This window comes from Hyperolius riggenbachi, chromosome 3 (genome assembly GCF_040937935.1).
Source record: "Hyperolius riggenbachi isolate aHypRig1 chromosome 3, aHypRig1.pri, whole genome shotgun sequence".
Lineage (NCBI taxonomy): Eukaryota > Metazoa > Chordata > Amphibia > Anura > Hyperoliidae > Hyperolius > Hyperolius riggenbachi.
Genome location: NC_090648.1, coordinates 312,701,599 through 312,723,263, shown reverse-complemented (window position 1 = coordinate 312,723,263; position 21,665 = coordinate 312,701,599). Strand labels below are relative to the sequence as shown.

The 21,665-nt window shown below is 42.7% G+C and overlaps 1 protein-coding gene across 1 annotated transcript in view; it reads left to right on the top strand.

Annotated features, from left to right (window-relative positions):
• RAB3IP (RAB3A interacting protein) overlaps positions 1 to 21,157 on the top strand; it is a 49,650-nt gene extending 28,493 nt beyond the window's left edge. The window contains exons 5-11 of the mRNA XM_068276686.1: positions 254 to 331; positions 2,850 to 3,047; positions 6,338 to 6,466; positions 15,865 to 15,977; positions 19,072 to 19,171; positions 19,250 to 19,319; positions 20,812 to 21,157. Of these exons, the coding sequence (XP_068132787.1) occupies positions 254 to 331; positions 2,850 to 3,047; positions 6,338 to 6,466; positions 15,865 to 15,977; positions 19,072 to 19,171; positions 19,250 to 19,319; positions 20,812 to 20,894 (771 nt within the window). The 3' untranslated portion in view covers positions 20,895 to 21,157. The remainder of the gene's footprint in view (positions 1 to 253; positions 332 to 2,849; positions 3,048 to 6,337; positions 6,467 to 15,864; positions 15,978 to 19,071; positions 19,172 to 19,249; positions 19,320 to 20,811) is intronic.
• The last annotated feature ends 508 nt before the right edge of the window (positions 21,158 to 21,665 follow it).

The window sequence follows — 21,665 nt, the reverse complement described above, 5'->3', positions numbered from 1 at the left end:
ACAATCTACTTTCATGTAATTGTTGTTCCAGGGTTGACCTCCACCCAGGATCTGTATAGGTGTTAAACAGGAGTGCTAACCTGCACACCATTACTGTACTTACATTACATATATTGCTTTTCAACAGTATTTTGTAAACCGTGAAACAGGACTCTACATGCAAATATCTACTTTGTGGTCTACGTAAAAGCCCTCTAAATAGTAAAATCCCTGATCAAATAATATTTGTAATACGCTATTTTTATATTTTTAGGAAGCACATAAAATGGTTCGAGAAGCAAATGTTAAACAGGCCACAGCAGAGAAACAGCTGAAAGAAGCACAGGGAAAGGTACGTTAATATCTCCTTTTTGTTTTGTTTTTTTGCTTAAATCACATACCCAATGGCGTAGTTAAGGAGCTATAGGACCTGTATGAGTTTTACATGGGCCCAATCCCAAGCACTTTATACATAGCAGTTGATACGGTGCACAAAAACCTGCCAAGGACAACACCGTGTCAGAGGTGCAAGAAGGGGATGGGGAATAGCTTGTTAATGATTATTATCATTCAAAGCATCTATAGAAGTGATCATTACAAGCACGGGACCAATAAAGAGCTACTACTGTGGTTGAGAGAGAGCCCTACAAGGACCCTCTGACAAAAGAGCCCCGGTGCGGTCGAGACCTCTGCAACCCCTATTGCTATGCCACTGGACATACCGTACATTCGTTTTTGTAGTTTCCTATTACCACTGATTAAGTTTTAGAATCTTTTTACAATATGCAAGATTTTATAAAAAAAAAATACTGACATATACTGTGTATTTTTCATAGCTTCATCTATCTTCCTCAGGACATCTAAGATATTGTTTTTTATTCCATCCATTTAAATCACATTACAAAAACTTGCTGAGAGGTATTGTACATTTGACATACACAGTACAATTTTCAGGTCAAATATGTAAGAAGTGATGTAGGTTGCATCTTGTAATGTCTGTTCCAATCTAGATGTTCATGCCTAGCCTGATCTGCACTGAGGCCTGGTTGCCTAGACTGGAACAAAACATTACTAGATGCAACCTGAAACGCTTGTATGTTTTCCCTGAAAATTGTGCTGTGTACAGCAAATGTCTGGTGCTCTCTGAGCAAATTGTTATAAAATGCTTTATGGAGGATTAATACAGTGTTTCTTTACATAATAATACTTATTGATGTACAGTGCTGTTAAAGAGAATCTGTACTCTAATATTCTTACACTAAAAAGCACACCATTCTATTCCTTATTTTCTCCTGTGCCCCTCTGTGCTGTTTCTGCCACTCTCTGCTGCAATCCTGGCTTGTAATTAACAGTTTTAGGCAATGTTTACAAACAAACTAACCAGCTTGTAATAGGATCACATATACAGAGTGTGTGAGTCATTCAGAGCCTGTAGGGGGCCTGCAGAGGGTGTGTATCGCTTCTATCCAATGACAAGCAGCCCTGCACATTCCACACATTCAAAGCCTTAGCCCGACAGACACGACAGGGGAAAGATACATTGATTTATTACAGAGACAGTGTAATTAGGAAAGGCTGCAGTAAGCCCCAGCACATTAGAACAGGCATAGGAACTTATAGAATAGAAGAACTAAGGCTGAAAAAATTGTTACAGAGTCTCTTTAAAGCCCAAATTTGTCTGGAAGTTCAGTTTTTGTTTTTTTTATTGACAAACTCATGTATAAATTAACTGAAATAGCAGGGTGTGCCACTTTGATTTTATTCATCTTAAGTTTATTTGGGAAAACTTGTATGATGGAGTAGGTATGCAGCAACACACTAGCATGCTCACTGAGGGCTGGGACAAACTAGAGAGATTTTGAGCACATTTTTGAAGCTCTTGCAATGCCGGCGCTTTTAAAAACATTTTGCTAGTGTAATTCAATAGTGTTGGGCACACTAGAACGCTTGCTATGTTGTAAATTGCAAATGTAGGACATGCATTTTGTGAGTGTTTGGGCTGCAATACATAGTATAAGAGTTAACTTAAAGGGGCACTACAGCGAAAAACAGTCAAATTTGAAATATGTGCATACATACACCAATAAGAAGTACATTGTTTCCAGAGTAAAATGAGCCACACATTTCGTTTCTCCTATGGTGCTGTCACTTACAGTAGGTAGTAGAAATCTGACAGAAGTGACAGGTTTTGGATTAGTACATCTCTTCATAGGGGATTCTCAGGGATTCATTTATTTTCAAAAGCACTTAGTGAATGGCAGTTGCTCTGTCCAACTGCCAACAAAAATGTGTAGCGAGCAGGGAAGCTGGCCAGCATCATTGTTTAAATTCTTTTTAGGGAATATCTTTATATAGAATAAAAGCCATGCTGAGAATCCCCTATGAAGAGATAGACTAGTCCAAAACCTGTCACTTCTGTCAGATTTCTACTGCCTACTGTAAGTGACAGCAACATAGGAGAAAAGTAATTTATGGCTCATTTTACTCTGGAAAAGTACTTCTTATTTGTATATGTTTGCACATATTTTACATTTTACAGTTTTTGCTGTAGTGCCCCTTTAATTGCCAGAAAACACAACACAGATCTATATAGTATCTCAAGTATTAAATTGTTTACATTAACCAAGGACTTTTCTGAACTCGAGATCTGGAAAGCGCTCTTGGTGAGAAGCAGCCCTCAAATTGATCCTGTTTGAAATCTGGATGGTGGGACAGGTAGGTTTAGAAAATATTATTCTGTGGAGAACACTTGCTTGTGCTATATATATATATATTTCATCCACAATGTATTTTATCATACAAAATAAATTATTGTTGATAATTTAGCTTTTGTAAAGATTGTGTTATCTACACTGTAAACCTTTTTCCAGATCGATGCGCTACAAGCAGAGGTTGCAGCTTTGAAGGCCCTTCTGTCAACATCCCCAACTTCCCCCACAAAAGATGTGCAGCTTGGTGGAAAGGCCCCATTCAAAAAAGGCCATTCTCGGAACAAAAGCATGAGCAGTGCTATGGGTGGAGGCAATCTTGATCTCACTGTAAAGCCAATAGCAAAGAAATGTAAAGAGGTAAGAGAAATAATTATGGAATTACAGTACTATATATGCATCACTTTTTTATCATGCGATTCATTGTAGTTTGTTCCTATGTAGTGATTATCACAAATGCATATCATATTTCACTGTGCACATTCCTTGTAATGTTCTCTCCTTTGTCAAATACAGTACATGAAAATAAGTGGAAATATGTCCTGTGCTGGTTGTCTGACTTCTAGTCCTGATCATTATTACATGTTTAACAAACATTACAGCTCATGTAGTTTGTGTTGAGAAACTAGTTCTTGCAGTTTTTTTTTTTTTTTTTTTGCTGTCTGATATATTAATCTGCTTCTAGGTTCTGTTTCATATTGTGCCTAGCCTAGCAGGTTTTGAAAGACTATTTTTATTACATGGTTCCCCAATCAGTGATATCACCTTTACTCACTGTAAATGCAAGAGGCATGTCTGTGTTCTGTGTCCTAAGATTCTGTAGACCCTTTTGTTGTAAAAAAAAAAAAAAAAAAAAATTGTTGAATTTGTGTTAGCCTGTGATGTGCTCAGATTGGCCAGTCATGTCTATATGCAAAGCTATATAGAGGCATGTGCTCCTGAACATAGAGAAATATAGGCCTTTGAGTTATAGGACTAGTTCTTCACCCAAATGAAGGAAATAAACATAAAATGCCCACCTGTGAAATGCTAGTTCATATGGCTCATGTACGGCTGCATGTAGTTTTCCTTGTAGGTTAATTTGCATGACGCTGTTACTTTGGTAATATACAGTGGATGGAATTCTGTTTTCTAGTATTTCCTTGCTTCTTGGGTAGTAACTAGGCATGAGCTTCCCAAAGCTCTGCCATTTGATGACCTTTCCAACCATAAAGGAGCATGTGGATATTTAGTGCAGTTGTAATAGACTCCTCTGGGGTTTTCTTGGTCTGCCTAGATAGTGTTTGAAGTTGTTTCTATGAGTTACCACAAAGAACGTAATGGTGCTATATATATATGTGTTGTAAGATTCTTTTGGCCTAATGACCCATCAGAGATTATTGGTCTTAATTCTTGCCATTCCTTCCATCGCAGTAGGCATACAGATCCTTATTAATGTCGTATGAATTGCAACCCCAAATACAGGCTGCTGCAATGCTGGACTGTTCCAAGCTGTTATGCAGATGGTTTAGAGCACAAATCCTTTAAATAATTAGTATATGAATTTCACTTGCATCTTGTTACAGTAATTTGTTTTATCGTGATATTTTCTTATGAAATGCACACACATGACACAGCTTGCAATCAAGGGCATGCCTGGACTGTTAGCCAGCTGATGTTAGAGTACTGCACAGCTGATCTGTCTTACTCTGTCAGCAGACTGGAGGAGGGGCATTGTTCAGAGAATGATGATCCTCTGTAGAGTCAGAGTAGGATAGGCTGGCTGTTCTGTGTTGGCTATCTAAAGGTTCAATTTTTTAGCGAAGTTTGGAAGTTTGATCGAAATCGTTCAGAAGAGTGATAACTGTGATTGGTGTCTCCAATCGACTGCGAACTATTCTAAAAGTGATCGTTCGATTGATATTTTGCAGATCCGAAAAACTGCTACTCTAATCGGTTGTGATGGTTAGGAACTACAGATTGGATTGTTGATGGTGTCAATCCATGTATTACAACATTTTATTTCCAGTTGCATCTACCTGTTAGCTCCGATTCTTTGCTAAAAATTGGATCATTAGTGACTAAGTTAAGTCAGATAACTGGTACTCCCATAGAGGCTCTTAAATCCCAGCTAGCAGCATTTTTTTTTTCTTAAAAAGTATCTGTTAACATTAAAATACACAATTAGTTGTACATTGCAGGCTGATATATTAGTAAAAAGGATATTAATCAGGCAATTGAAAAGTTTAAAAACATTATTTTTTTTTCTTTTTTTATGTGCAGTTTCTCTCCTCATGCCCCCAGGCTCTAAGAGCGTATGCACGGCCGCAGAACAGAAGTGACAGGCATGCTGAATCAGCCTGATTGGCTGATGCCTCTGTCACTCACTTCTCTGGTCTTAGATTGGCCGCCTTGGTCTCCCCTTCTCTCCGTGGTCCAGCCGCTGTAAGAGCGCAGGGAGGGGGGCCAGAGGCTATCTACTGTCACTGTCTTCTGCTTCCCTCCTCCAGTAGCAGGTCCGCGCCCCCCCCCCCCCCCCTCAGCCCTTCTGCCGCCCACTGCAGCCGGATTCTCTCTCTTCTCCGCACTGAACATCGGAGAAGGATAAAGGCGGCGCACACAGAGTCCCTGAATAATGGTTCCAGGCACTGCAGTATCCTTCTATACTCTCTGCACTGCCTCCGGTGGTAGTTCAGAGAATACATGGGAACTGCAGCACTTGGATCCATTAGCAGGTGAGTCTGTGGCTGTGCTGCATTTTTTCCTCCCCGCTGTGCACAGAAACAGTGAGGGGAGGAGGGGGGGGGGGGGGGGGGTAATCCAGCCAGAACACACAAGATGGCCCCTGCCAGGAACAGGAGTCATCTAACTCTAGAATTTATAAAACACAGGAATAAAAATGTGGACACTACAATACATCTGTTATGTAAGTAGAGCAAGTATTTATCTACTTACATATGTGTTTTGGGTGGGGGCATATTTTAGCTAATAGTTCCTCTTTAACTTGGTTTTATTCACTCTGGGCACCTCTTCTGCCTTCTTTCAGATGAAAAGCTGTCTAAGTACTCTTTCAGGCAACAAGGTTAAACGTGCCATTTAGCCACCAATTGCTGGGGTCAAGCGCCCTTCGTTTGCAAAACCAATGCAACCGAATGGAAACATTAATACCACATGCATGTCAGCGGTTGACATGCTGTGCAGTTAACACCCAGTTAAAAAGAAATCTGCATGTAGCATCCAGGGTTGCCTACCGCCAGCTCAAATGCAGATGCAGTGGCCGCTGCAAGTGCTGGAGGCTTGTAAAGCGCCATTTAGCTACCAATTGCCGGGATCAAGCACCCTTTGGTTGCAAAACATTACAACAGAATGGGATCATTCATACCATATGCGTGTCAGCAGTTGACATACAGTGCAGTTAACGCCCAGTTTAAAATAAAACTAAAAATCTGCATTTAGCGTCCAGGGTTGGCTACCGCCAGCTCGGATGCAGATGCAGTGGTCGCTGCAAGTGCCCTGCACAGAAACCGTAGTGGCTGACAAGCAGTGTGCTGCTGTCAGCCGTTCGTGAAAAAGAGCCCTAACGGTTAAATCATACATCTTTTTGAGAGTTCTACATTGGGAATTTTTTTTTAGTAATATTTATAAGTCTCTTATTTTTATATTTTTCATAGATTGATTTAACACTTTACAATGAATTCAAAGTGTGGAAAGAGGAACCTTTGATGAGTAGAACGTGCCCATTCTTACAAAGAATTTATCAAGAGGATATATGTCCTTGTTTAACATTTCCAAAGAATGAGGTAAGCGATTGCATGACTAAAGGTGCCTGTTTAGCAAATGTTATTTTCAGTAACATTGCTTGGATCGAAAGAAAATATAATATTTATTATTATTAATTTTAGTATTAAAAATTCAACTTGTGATCTATCTAAACCAGTTATAGCTGTATCTGTAGAAAAAAAATCCACCACACCAATCGGCCATTTGTTTAACCCTTACCTTACTGAAAGGCTCTGGCCCCTTAACCACTTGCCGATCGCTGTCTACCAATTGGCGGCGGCAAAGTGGCACCCCCAGGACCGCCTAACGCCACCGGGCGGCACCTGGGGGAGGGGATTACGGGCGATCGCCGGCAGTAGGCTTCGCCCACCTGTGACGTCAACCCGCCGGCCAATTAGCAGCGCCGGCGGGTTGTAAATTTTTAAACAGGCCAATAGAAAGGGTATAATACACTTTGTTAGGTAAACAAAGTGTATTATACAGGCTGCCTCCTCCCCTGGTGGTCACAGTGATCGATCGACCACCAGAGAGGACGGCAGCACTGTGAGTAAGCGCACACACACACATTTAGGCACACAGACCCCGCCCCCCCCCCCCCCGATCACCCCCTCAGACCACAGTTTGCACTCAATCACCCCCCTAATCACCCATCAATCACCCCCTGTCACTATCTGTCAACGCTATCCTTTAGATCAGGTCCTTAACTGCCCCCTAAGGGCTCCTGATCACCCCCCACACACACACACACCCTCAGATTCCCCCCAGACCCCCCCCCCCCCCCATGTACTGTATACATCTATTCTCCCCTGTAATCACCTACTGATCACCTGTCAATCACCCATCAATCACCCCCTGTCACCACCTGTCACTGCTACCCATCAGATCAGACCCTAACCTGCCCCTTGCGAGCATCTGATCACCCACCCACACACTCAGATCGCCCACAGACCTGCCTTCAGATCACCTCCCAAGTGCATTGTTTACATCTGTTCTCCCCTCTAAACACCCACTGATCACCCATCAATCACTCCCTGTCACCACCTGTCACTGCTACCCATCAGATCAGACCCTAATCTGCCCCTTGCGGGCACCCAATCACCCGCCCACTTCCTCAGATCGCCTTCAGACCCACTCTAATCAACTCACCAGTGCATTGCTTGCATATATTTTCCCCTGTAATCACCTACTGATCACCTATCAATCACCCCGTCACCACCTGTCACTGCTACCCAGCAGATCAGACCATAATCTGCCCCTTGCGGTCACCCAATCACCCGCCCACACCCTCAGATCGCCCTCAGACCCCCTCTGATCAACTCGCCAGTGCATTATTTACATCTGTCCTCTCCTGTAATTACCTACTGATCACCCATCAATCACCCCGTCACCCCCTGTCACTGCGGGTTCCTGATCACCCCCCCCCCGCCATTAGATCCCCCTCTGATCACCCCCCCCCCCCCCCCGCCTTTAGATCACCCCCTGCCATTGTGTACCTCTAATCTCCTGTCTGTAACGCTTGATTGGCTCCGATTGTCTCAATTGCCCTGTGATTGACTTCGATTGTCCCGTGATTGGTTTTTGATTGTTCCGTGATTGGCTTTGATTGCGCTGATTGGCTGTGATTGCCGTCTGATTGCCTCCAATCACTCTCATTGGCTCTAATTGTGTTGTAATTGCCTTGATTGCCCTCTGATTGGCTTTGATTGTCTGTGATTGTTTCTGATTGCCCCCATTGCTGTCTGATTGCCCCCTGAACACCCCCCCCCCCCCCCGGTCACTATCCTAGTGATCTAAACACAGTGATTAGTGAAAACTGTCACTTTTTTACTATCACTAGTAGGCCTGAACGATTTTAGGAAAAGATTGAATGATTTCGATTCACGAATTTCAAATTCAACAGTGCCCCCAGGCCCCCCACTTCAGCTTTGCAGAATGCAGAATGATCACCACAGTCAGCCACACCACAGCAGTCATCATCATTATCACGCTGACACACAGAGCAGCGTGGCAAAGGCATACAAAAGTTGGCTGACAGGAGTGTGGGCGGAGTCTGCTGGCCATGTTACATAGTTTAAATGACACACATGCGGGTGGAGTCTGCTGCCCGCCCAGCAAATGATGTTGAAGCACTGGGAGGAGGGAGTTGCCAAGTGAGACCCTGCTGCTCATCATACCACTTTAAAAAAAGTGACACAAATCACCCAGTACAAATAAGTGATTGTCAGCAGCAGACTCAGCCTGCCACCTGCCCAGCTTATGATTGATGTGGAGATGCAGGGAATATTGAGCCGCCGGGATGGAGTGTGAGAGCCTGCGGGCCTGGGTGGGCGGAGTCTGCCACTCGTAGTACTCGGTGATTGACAGCCATGTGGGCGGAGTCTGCCGCCCGCCCAGCTAATGTTGGGAGAAGGAGTGTGAGAGCCTGCGGGCAGAGCTGCACAGTGGGCGGAAGTTGTGGTAGAGTGTCCCGCCTCCAGTGGAGAAGTGTACGCAATGAGCCACCGCAAACTGCCGCTGCACAGAGCGGCAGAGGGGACCGCTGGACGGGCTGCAGAGGGGGGTGGATATCGTTGCCATGGCGATCCCGGAATCGGCATTTCCAGGATCGCGATTTCGATCCAAAAACGATATATCGTTCAGGCCTAATCACTAGTGTTAACAGTTAGGCCAGTTAGCTAGGCCCCTGTGTTAGTGTCAGTTAGCGCTCAGCCCACTGCACCACAGTCACTAATTAGTCGCTGATTAGCATCATCACTGTCGCTAATCAGCATTGGTACTATATAGTATCTGTAAGTGATCATTACTGATCGCAGTGAGATCTATATTAGGGTCACTAGGATCCACTAAAAACGCAGTGTTTGCCCGATCAGGCCTGATCGTTCAGCTGCACTTGCGTTCAGCCCGCCCCACCGCAGTGACAGAATTTTTTTTTCTCTGTACACTGTACAATAGCTGTGGCACTGTAAAGATCAGTTTTGATTTTTTTTTTTTATCATAACTCAGTGACCACAGCTTTCTACTCCACAAGTACTCCCTTTGCTAGGTAGGTGCTCTTTTTCCTGGGTAGTCTCAGAGGAATTTAGCAGTCCACCATGGCAAGAAAGGGGTATTTCGATGATGAGGTGTACAGGTACATGGCCCAGTTGTATGAGGAAGATTGGGACGACTCATTCGACGAATCTTCTGGGTCAGAGTTCGAACCTGTAGAGAGCAGTGGCTCGCTGACCGATAGCGATGACGAGGTTGAGGTCCCGGCTAGAGCCAGGCTTACCACACCCCATGTCACTGGACCGCAGGTGGCGCAGGATCTGCCTCAAGGGCAGAAGAGTGGTGCTAGCACTGGTCTGAGGTTTCATGGTGAGGCATACACCAGCAGCGCAGCATCTCCTGGACCTAGCACCAGTACTTCTGTAGACTCTGGTGAAGTGGTGAGCACCAGAATGGAAGTTGAAACTGGTTCAATGGCACGTGCATTAGGAATCCGAGTCACAGCCACCAAGAAAACAGGCCCGTACTACCCATAGTTTTCCAGAGGTGCTGGCAAATCCCAATTGGCACTCCCCTGGTTCCGCCGCACCCGTACTACCCCCTTTCACCGCCCAGTCTGGAGTCCAGGTGGAGACAGATAATCTAGGACCGGCCATAGACGTTTTTCATCTGTTCTTCACCGATGATCTCTACGACTTAATTGTGGCTGAGACCAACCGTTATGCCATCACCAACAACCCGGATAGCTACTATGCCCAGCCTTTCCGGAGGAAACCACTCCAAGTTTCTGAACTTAAAACTTTTTTGGGCCTTCTCCTTAACATGGCTCTGCTGATGCTTATACCCCTGAACAGAACATCTGCGTAGACAAGTCCCTAGTGCGCCTTGGCATCAATCAGTACATCCCAAGCAAGCATGCCCAGTAAGGGGTGAAACTGTATAAGCTCTGTGATAGGGCCACAGGCTATACATCTCGTTTTAGGGTCTATGAGGGAAAAGATTCAAGATTGGAGCCGGTCGGATGCCCTGACTAGCTGGGGAGCAGTGGCAAGATTGTGTGGGACTTGGTGTCACCTTTTGTTCCAAAAGGGGTTCCATCTTTATGTGGACAACTTTTACACAAGTGTGGCCCTCTATCAGCATTTCAAGATAGATGGAATCCACTACTGTGGCACCATGCGGCCTAGTCGCCTGGGCTTCCCCAATGGCTCGTTAGTACCCGACTTGCACGTGAGGAGAGGGCTGCCTTGTGTACTGATGACCTGCTCGCGGTGAAATGGAAGGACAAGAGGGACGTTAACCTTCTGTCCACCATTCACACAGACACGACAGTGCAAATTCAATGGGCAACTGAGGTCACTGGAAAAACCCCTTGACGTACACGACTATAACTTTAACATGGGAGGGGTGGATTCAATGATCAGATGTTAGGGCCCTATTTAGTTTCCCGCAAAACCAGACACTGGTATAAAAGTGTCTGTTTATCTAATTCAATTGGCTATTTACAACAGCTTTGTTCTGTACAGTAAGGCTGGGAGAACTGGATCTTTCCTTAAATTCCAGGAAGCGATCGTTACGGAACTCCTGTATCCAGGAGGTGCCGTGACCCAACCCCAAAATGTAGTTAGCCGGCTACATGAAAGGCACTACGCCTTTCTCATTTCGAGTACCCCAAATAAACGCACCCCAAGAAAACGTTGTCGTGTCTGCAGCAGGGCTGGAACAAGGCATGATACCACTGTTTACTGTCCCACCTGTCCTGACCAGCCTGGCCTATGCCTAGGGGAGTGTTTCCAGAGGTATCATGAACAGATACACTTTTAGAGCGTAGGGAACTCCAGACATAGTGTAACATCTGCAACCATGGCGGCTGCGGATACGCAAGCTATACCCGCAGCCGCCTTTGTTCCCTGTTCACAGGCCTAAACCGTTCCGGCGGCGTCTGGTACGCCGGGAACGGCATTGTCTCTTGCTCATGGGGTCTCTGTATCGCGCGGGCGCGCGCGGAGACAGGACCTTTATGCTGGAAGAAGGCGCGTCAGCTGACCTACAAACAAGTTAATGTTTGGTTCCCAATGTTAATGTTTGGATTAAAAGTGTTCAATAAAACGTATAAAAGTTAATGTTAATGAAGTTATTGCTATGCTGCTTGCTTGTTTTTTTGTTTTGTTTTTTTTCCTTCTCTCTTTTTTCCATCCTTTACCCTTCCAGGTGGACCGACCAACCAGCTGCAGCAGTGATGGTGCATCCTGACAGAAGCATTGTGCATCTGTCAGATTACACACAAGTCGGTGCATGCAGCGCTGCAGGACGAGATTTCTCCTCCGCAGTAAAAAAGATACGTTTGCCGAGGCATATGAGCTGAGGGGCGGTGTTGGAATTCATATGCTTTGGCAAGCACTTTGTATCAAAAAAGAACTCTGGCAATGATTTGTTCACCCTTATCGATTGATGTGAATGGAGAAATCGGGTTTGCCAGGACATACGAGCTGAGTGGGTTTGGACGTTTTTGGGTGGCAGCTCCTATGTCCTGGCAGACTCCTTCCCCTCTTTTTTTTCAAATTTTTTGGCAGATATTTTTTCATCCACATTGATTTGATTGATTGACGTTCATTTTTCCTTTCAGCCCAGAGTGCATTACCCGTATGCCCAATATAAGGAGTATAGCAGAAACTCCTAATACTGGCCATACATGTAATGATCGCGGAGACCCTAAAATGCCAGGACAGACCCCATGAATGATGCCATTTTGGAAAGACACCCCAAAGTATTCCGTGAGGTGCATGGCGAGTTCATAGATTTTATTTTTTGTCACAAGTTAGCAGAAATTGTTGTTTGTTTTGTTTTTCACAAAGTTTTCAGAGAGGGGCATGGTGAGTCCGTGGCAGATTTCATTTTTTTCCTCACAAAGTGTCATTTTCCGCTAACTTATGACAAAAAATAAAATTTTCTATGAACTCACCATGCCCCTCATTGAATACCTTGGGGTGTCTTCTTTCCAAAATGGGGTCATTTATGGGGTTTGTTAACTGTCCTGGCGTGTGTGTGTGTGTGTGTTTGGGGGAGGGGGACGCTAAATTGTAAGCACCACTGTAAAGCCTAAAGGTACTCATGGGACTTTGGGCCCCTTTGTGCAACTAGGCTGCCAAAAAAGTTTCACACATGTGGTATCGCCGTACTCGGGAGAAGTAGTATAATGTGTTTTGGGGTGTATTTTTACACATAACTATGCTGGGTGGGAGAAATATCTTTGTAAATGACAATTGTGTGTTAAAAAAAAGTCATTTACAGAGATATTTCTCCTACCCAGCATGGGTATGTGTAAAAATACACCCCAAAACACATTACACTACTCCTGAGTATGGCGATACCACATGTGACACTTTTTTTTTTTTTTTGCAGCATAGGTGCGCTAAGGGGCCCAACATCCTATGATTACCTTTAGCCTTTACAGGGGTGCTTACAATTTAGCACCCCCCAAAATGCCAGGACAGTAAACACACCCCATAAATGACCCCATTTTGGAAAGTAGACACCCCAAAGTTTTCAGAGAGGGGCATGGTGAGTCCGTGGCAGATTTCATTTTTTTCCTCACAAAGTGTCATTTTCCGCTAACTTGTGACAAAAAATAAAATCTTCTATATACTCACCGTGCCTCTTAGTGAATACTTTGGGATGTCTTCTTTCCAAAATGGGGTCATTTGGGGGGTATTTATACTATACTGGAATTCCTGCACCTCATGAAACATGACAGGTGCTCAGAAAAGTCAGAGATGCTTCAAACTGGGGAAATTCACTATTTGCACCATAGTTTGTAAACGCTATAACTGTTACCCTAACAAAAAAAAATCCAATAAGCGTCTATTTATTGATCAAAGACATGTAGTGTAGCACAATAAATTTAGACAAAAATGTATATAGAAATTTTACTTTATTTGAAAAATGTCAGCACAGTAAGTTAAAAAAAACATTTTTTTGTCTTTTTTGATGAATATAATAAAGACTAAAAATCACAACCGCAATCAAATAGCACCAAGAGAAAGCTGTATTAGGCCTGGTGCACACCAAAAACCGCTAGCAGATCCGCAAAATGCTAGCAGATTTTGAAACGCTTTTTCTTATTTTTCTGCAGCGTTTCAGCTAGCGTTTTGCGGTTTTGTGTAGCGTTTTTGGTGTAGTAGATTTCATGTATTGTTACAGTAAAGCTGTTAATGAACAGCTACTGTAACAAAAAACGCCTGGCAAACCGCTCTGAAGTGCCGTTTTTCAGAGCGGTTTGCGTTTTTCCTATACTTAACATTGAGGCAGAAACGCATCCGCAATCCAAAATCTGCAGCAGCCCGGGAGTATGCGTTTCTGCAAAACGCCTCCCGTTCTGGTGTGCACCAGCCCATTGAAATACATTACCCTAGCGGATCCGCACCCGCAAGCAGATCGCAAACCGCAGCGGAAACGCTCCGGTGTGCACTAGGCCTAAGTGACAAGAAATGGAGGTAAAATTCATTTAGGTGGTAGGTTGTATGACTGAGCAATAAACCGTCAAAGCTGCAGTGATCTGAATGGAAAAAAAGTGTCTCGTCCTTAAAGGAGAACTGTAGTGAGAGGTACATGGAGGCTGCCACATTTATTTCCTTTTAAGCAATACCAGTTGCCTGGCAGCCCTGCTAAGCCATCTGTCTGCAGAATAACACCAGAAACAAGCATGCAGCTAATCTTGTCAGATCTGACAAAAATGTCAAAAACACCTGATCTGCAGCATGCTTGTTCAGGGTCTAGGGCAAAAAGTACTAGAGGCAGAGGATCAGCAGGGCAGCCAGGCAACTGGTATTGCTTAAAAGGAAATAAATATGGCAGCCTCCATATAACTCTCACTACAGTTCTCCTTTAAGCGGTTAAGGACGGAACCTTCCCCCTACCACCCATTTTGACTGTGATCACTGAGACTGCCTCATCATTAGATGAGTGGAGTGAGTGGAGTGCGATGGGACATTGAAATCTACGCCCTGGCAGGAATAAGAGGCTCCAATCAGGGCTTGTATTACAATTACCTGCAACTGGACCAGGTGTAGGAAACAAGCGATAATAGGATTGTTAAGGCTCGAATAAGCACACTAGCTTTTCTGTTTTTATACAGTACAATAAGATAAACCTGATAAATACAACTGTTCGCTAAAAATTAGATCATTCATGGGCACCTTTTTAGAATGACCGTAAACTGGGATCATAAAAATGAGATGAAGGGCTATATTTGTGATATGTTGCTTGCTTTATACAGGACTCTATATTCCTTTTCATAAAAGCCTTGCTTGGTATGATGTTAACTAACTACCCTGGTGCTACAAGACAAATGTGATATCCAATAAACCACTATAGAATCATAATACTGATGCCATTGAATTCGGTAATGGTACAAACATTTTTCAACTTTGCAGTGCTAAGACCCCTGAAATGCATACCTCACAACTTTATGGGATAAAAAAAGAAGAGGACAGTTTAAGACATGCCCTGCCACACATCTAATTACACCCCTGCCACATTCCTAGTCACACATACCATAAACCCTTCATCAACCAAAGACCTAGCTTTATAATTCATACTACACTTCACCATTAGTTTTCTTTCATTTTAACATTTCAAATTAAGAAATGTATACATCTTAAATGATGGGAATAAAGTTTAAAGTCAATAAAATACATTTTTTCAGTACATAACTACATACATTTACATAGATCTGTACATCAGTCCAGAAAAAAAGTGTGACAAAGGGATTTGGTTTCCAAAAAGGGGCTGTCCTTTGGGAGATATGAAAATGTTGTCTGAGTTGGTGATATAAAATGCATTGTTTGACTCTTTATGATGTACAGCAATAGACAATATTGCCTACTTGAAGCAGAAGGTATTTGCAGGCCACCACTAAGGGCATATGTCCAAAATCAAGCCTGTAATTTATTGCTTAGACCTTGGGTGGGGCCATGCAAATTTCTTTGGGTTTAGAAAAGTTCTACATCAAGGACCTCTTCGTTGGGAAGGGATCTAAAGGAGTGATTGCCTGGCTCAGCCCCACTCTCCTGAAATGACGCATTGTGACTTTGAACTTGGACATGTGCTGGAAATGCTAATAATAATCTTCTTTAGCGCGCAGTATTATACTTTGCATCTGCTTTCAATATACAGACCCTTTTCACTCCTTTTTGACTCGCTAGGAAAAACACTGTTCTCAGTTACCTTACAGTGTTTCCTGGGGTGATGCTGATGCACACAGGTACTGGTTTATATCTCCTTCTCATCATAGAAATACATACAGTGTGGCTGCTGCTATATGATCAGCCCATACCAATCTAAAATTAGCTTTTTGTTATGTTTCTATAGTATAAAATCTAAGATGATCAATAGGAAAAACGCACAAGTAAAACTTTTTTCTTTCATCTAGCTGGCAGCAGCTGTCCTGGAGGCAGTTGAAAAAAATACCTTGAGCATTGAACCTGAAGGTCTTCAGCCTGTTAGATTTGTGAAGGCCTCAGCTGTAGAATGCGGAGGACCAAAGTGAGTATGCATGCTATTCTTGAGCCTTTTCCGTACTTGGAAAAATTCCTTGTATATGGGCGCAGAATGGCTTTATGTAAAGTCGACCTTAAAGTAAAAAAAAAAAACTACAGGTAGTCTCCGACTTACGACTGCCGACTTACAAATGACCCATCTATATGAACAGCACGAAAATGGGAACAAATCAAAATATTTTATTTCAAAAAGACCTTGTAGTTTTTGAGAAAATTAATTTAAAAAAAAATCAAAGAAAGAATAGTTTTTAAACTCAGTAAAGTGACATTTTGCTGTGGTACACTATATTATATAGCTAGTTCCAACTTCTGGATACACATTTTATACATTTTTAAACCTTCAGTCCAGTGCCATGACTCTCTGGAAGTTCTTGTGGATTACATGAAATCAGTTCAATTTCAAAACACAAAACATGTCAGAGTTTAACTGCTTACGTTTTTCAGTGGAGCATGTTTTAAAGCACCTGGTTGGAAGCCACTTTTTGTAGGAAACCAGAGCTGTTCTAAATAAAATGTTTTATACATACCTGGGGCTTCCTCCAGACCCATACGCATGGATCGCTCCCACGCCGCCGTCCTCAGTCTTCTCGCAGTGCCGGTACCGGGTCCCTGCACTTCCGTCATCGCGGCCAGCTATGCAGGAGAAGTGTGCCCTCTACGTATCTCTCCAGCAGCTGCTGGAGGGATACGCAAACAGCGCACTTCACTTGCATCAGCCTGGCTCCGACTGACGGAAGTGCGGGGACCAGGTATTGGAGCTGCGAGAAGACTGAGGAAGGCGGCGTGGGATCGATCCGTGCGTATGGGGCACGGATCACAGTTATGTATAAAAGTTTTTATTTAGAACACTTTAACCACTTTAGCCCACAGGTCGTAGCTCCTACGTCCAAATATGCATACGTAGGAGCTATGTCCATGAAAAACGGAGCAGCCGGGGTTCGCAGGGCCAAAACCGCCGGGGTGCGCGGGCCGCCCGGTAGCCCGGAGATCAATGAATAGGAAAGCTTGCTGTAACTATTTCCATGTGTTTACTGTTTTATACGTGTCCTCACAAGAATGTACCTACCAGCTATATTAATGTATGTACTGTTTTATAACTTTATATTTCAAAAATAAAGAATTATCAAAGAATAAAATTAACTGTTTACCTCCCACACACCCAAAAATACTCAAATAAAATTTTTATTAAAAAAAAATTACAATAAAAAAACAAAAACATATATAGTTACCTAAGGGTCTGAACTTTTTTTTTTATTTCCAATAAAATTTTTGAGTTTTCAAAAACACTTATATTGTCAACATAACATTAAAAACGAGAGTAAAAGGATAAGTTGTCCATATGCAGGATACATTGAGACTAGTACAGTAATAAAAGTGCCAATGACATTTTCCAAAGAGCAGATCTAAACTCTAATACTGTTTAGTGTAGTCATTCAATACTATATGCTTAAGTTGCATGTCACTTATTTTGCTATATCTCAAAGAAGGGGGTTTGACGGGTATATAACATAGAGGTGCCATTGATTTGGGAAGGCGCACCTGTCCATTCAAATAACCCATTTTGGGCTGGACAGGAGTGCATCCCATCTAAGTAAGGGGGGGATAGCAACGTTGACGCCTACCCTCCAGTGAAGGCAGGTGAAGGCTTTAGGTTATTACATTGCGGATGAGGGGAAATCCTGCAGTAAGAGTATCACCTTCAGATCAGGTTAAGTTAGAGAAGGGTGAGAAAAGGGTAGATAAAGAAAAACTTAACTGAGCTTAGGAGGAGAGAGAGGAAAAGATGGATAGGTTAGAAGAGAGAAAGAGGTAGTGACCACGTTTTGGAACAGGGAGGCCCTATGACCACACAGTTGTTAGTAAAAGTGGGTCTGAACTTTTTTAACCTGCCTGGCGTTCTATTAAGATCGCCAGGCAGGCTGCGGGAGGGTTTTTTTTTAATAAAAAAAAACTATTTCATGCAGCCAACTGAAAGTTGGCTGCATGAAAGCCCACTAGAAGGCGCTCCGGAGGCGATCTTCCGATCGCCTCCGGCGCCCAGAATAAACAAGTAAGGCCGCAATGAGCGGCCTTCCTTGTTTTGCTTACATCGTCGCCATAGCGACGAGCGGAGTGACGTCATCGACGTCAGCCGACGTCCTGACGTCAGCCGCCTCCGATCCAGCCCTTAGCGCTGGCCGGAACTTTTTGTTCCGGCTACGCTGGGCTCAGGCGGCTGGGGGGGACCCTCTTTTGCCGCTGCTCGAGCGGCGGCGATCAGGCAGCACACGCGGCTGGCAAAGTGCCGGCTGCGTGTGCTGCTTTTTATTTGAGCCAAATCGGCCCAGCAGGGCCTGAGCGGCAGGCTCCGGCGGTACTGGACGAGCTGAGCTCGTCCAGACCGCCCAGCAGGTTAATATGCATGTCAAGAGGTTATAATACTAAAATCTTTTAAATCATAAGCTTGTAAATAGTGATGGACGCAAAACTGAAAAAATGCACCTTTTATTTACAAATAAAATATTGGCCCCATTATACATTGTAATAGGGACATAATTTAAATGGTGTAATAACCGGGACAAATGGGCAAATACAATACGAGGGTTTTAATTATGGTAGCATGTATTATTTTAAAGCTATAGTGGCCGAAAACTGACAAAAATGAATTTTTTCCATTTTTCTCTTTCTCTTAATATTCCAGTTTAAAATGCATTCAGAATAAAATATTTCTTTGCAAAATGTACCACCCAAAGAAAGCCTGATTGGTTGCGGAAAAAACAAGATATGGATTATTTAATTGTGATAAAGTTATTGGTGAATGAATGAGGTGAAAATTGCTCTGATGCATAAGGTGAAAAAACACTAAAGGCTGTAGTGGTTAAGCCACTTCCTGTACCTTCGCTTTTCATAGCAGAACCTTCTAAGCAGAGCAGCAGTAACCCAGTATACAGAGCCTGCTGTTTAGCTCATTTAGCTGCTACAGATTACATGGGAGAAGCCTCAGTCCACAAGTTTGTCGTTACATATGACACTGTTAAGCTATATATATGTTCCATCATTCATTTATTTCATTAGTTTTTATTTCTGTTTTCCTTTCACAGGAAATGTGCATTAAGCGGTCAAACAAAGACTTGTAAGCACAGAATCAAACTGGGAGACTCTAGCAATTACTACTACATTTCTCCAGGTTGCAGATATAGGGTGAGTAATGGTCACCATATCCTTTCTTGCCACATCCTGGGCTGACACACAGTAATTTACTCTCTGTTTATATTTCAGATTGCCTCTGTATGTAATTTCTTCACTTATATCCGGTACATCCATCAAGGACTGGTAAAGCAGCAGGATGGTGAGTGAGGAATCGTGTATATGTGTGTCTATCACAATATACAAATGTAGTTTACATATCATTTACTGAAAATGGGTAGTGCCTCTTATTGTACTCTTTCAATATACTTTGTGTAATGAAATGCCTTATTACAATCCTGAAAGTAAAGCTGGACACTAACGATATCATTTTAACTGCAGAATTTAGATTTTATAGTTAAGGTGCCCAAACATAGGCTAAAATATTTCTTTCCATTTAAAGAGAATCTGTATTGTTAAAATCGCACAAAAGTAAACATACCAGTGCGTTAGGGGACATCTCCTATTACCCTCTGTCACAATTTCGCCGCTCCTCGCCGCATTAAAAGTGGTTAAAAACAGTTTTAAAAAGTTTGTTTATAAACAAACAAAATGGCCACCAAAACAGGAAGTAGGTTGATGTACAGTATGTCCACACATAGAAAATACATTCATACACAAGCAGGCTGTATACACCCTTCCTTTTGAATCTCAAGAGATCATTTGTGTGTTTCTTTCCCCCTGCATCTCTCATGCACTGAAGTTTCAGGCTGCTCTTTTCTTCCTGCAAACAGCTTTGCCCTTGTCTGTAATTCCTCAGTATGTGAAAGCCCAGCCAGCTCAGAGGACGATTTATCCAGCTTGTAAAAGATAAGAGAGAAGAGAGAAGCTGCCCTAATCTAAATAATACACAGGCAGTGTGCAGAGAGGGGCCTGGAGGGGGGAGATGCATCACAGAACCACAACACTGAAGAACTTGGCAGCCTTCCAGACACAGGCTGACAAGTCTGACAAGAGAGAGATAAGTTGATTTATTACAGAGATGGTGATAGTAGAACGTGCTGCAGTAAGCCCGAACACATTAGAATAGTTTTTGGAACTTGTAGGACGATAAAAAACAGGATGCAATTTTTGTTACGGAGTTTCTTTAAGCAATTCCAGTTGCCTGGCTAGCCTGTTGATCCTTTGCTTCTATTGCTTTTAGCCATAGACCCTGAGCAAGCATGCAGCAGATCAGATGTTTCTGACATTGTCAGATCTGACAACATTAGCTGCATGTCGTTTCTGGTGTTATTTAGACACCACTGCAGCCAAATAGATCAGCAGGGCTGCCAGGCAACTGGTATTGTTTAAAAGGAAATAAATATGGCAGCCTCCCTATTTTTATCACTTCGGTTGTTCTTTAACCTCCTTAGTGGTAATCCCGAGTCAGGCTCGGGACGGAAATCTGCAGCTGAGAGTGGTAACCCTGAGCTGGATTCATGGGAGGTGTGTAATGTGCAGGGATGCTGCAGATCTATATAGTGGTATGATTTTTTTTTAGGGTCTAAAAGCGTGTGAAAAAATGTGCACCGCTTTTAGACACTAAAATCCATAAATAATCTTATGGGTAATGGTTTGGGCCTGCATTCTATTCAAGCACTTTGCATCCTTAGTATTGGGTAGACCCATTATTTCTTTATAAATGACTTGTATTTTTGTTTTTTCCTGCACAGTTGAACAGATGTTCTGGGAGATCATGCAGCTGAGGAAAGAGATGTCTCGAGCAAAACTTGGCTTTTTCAAAGAGGAACTTTAAGACACTAATGGAATGTACTTGAACTTAAAATCTTCCATATTAGGTAGATTGAAGGAACTATCCAACACAGGGTTCTGCTTGCTATATCACTGCAATCACACACTACTGTCCTGTGTATTCTACAAACTACACCATGTCAATCTGAGCTATCCTGTGTATGCTGGAGACAGCTTGTACTAGTCAGGATCTGGCATACCTATTCTCTGTAAATTATTAGTGGCACATACAAATTTCAAAAAATAAAGTGTAGTATAAAATGTAAACTGTCTTGGAGTCTCCATTGTCTCTGCCGTATTCTTTCCCACTCTCCAGTGTGTAGCCATAAACCCACCTAAAGCTGAATACCTTGACCTATATGCAATTTAACTTTTTCTCTTGAGTTATCTCCCAGGAGATAATTTACATTTTCTCTTTAAAATTACTTTTTAGCATTTTACAATTGAAAAAGTACCCAAAAGCTGGTGAAAACATACTATCAAAAATTATTTTGAGTACTGTATTTTCTTGCTTGCTGGTGGTTTAAAAGGCATTTTAAGACAAGGTGTAAAAATACAACCTAGGAGAAAACTTAGGAGAAAAAGTTAATTGCATATGGGCCTTTATCTCTATTAATTACTATTCCTCGCTGTCCACTATTATGACTAGGGATGATTAATGAAATACAAATACTTCTGAGTATGCAAATTTGTATACAAAAATATATGCATCTTCAAATTATTCCAATCAATTTAAACCTGGGTTTAAAATGATTGGTCCATTTTCAAACGGCAC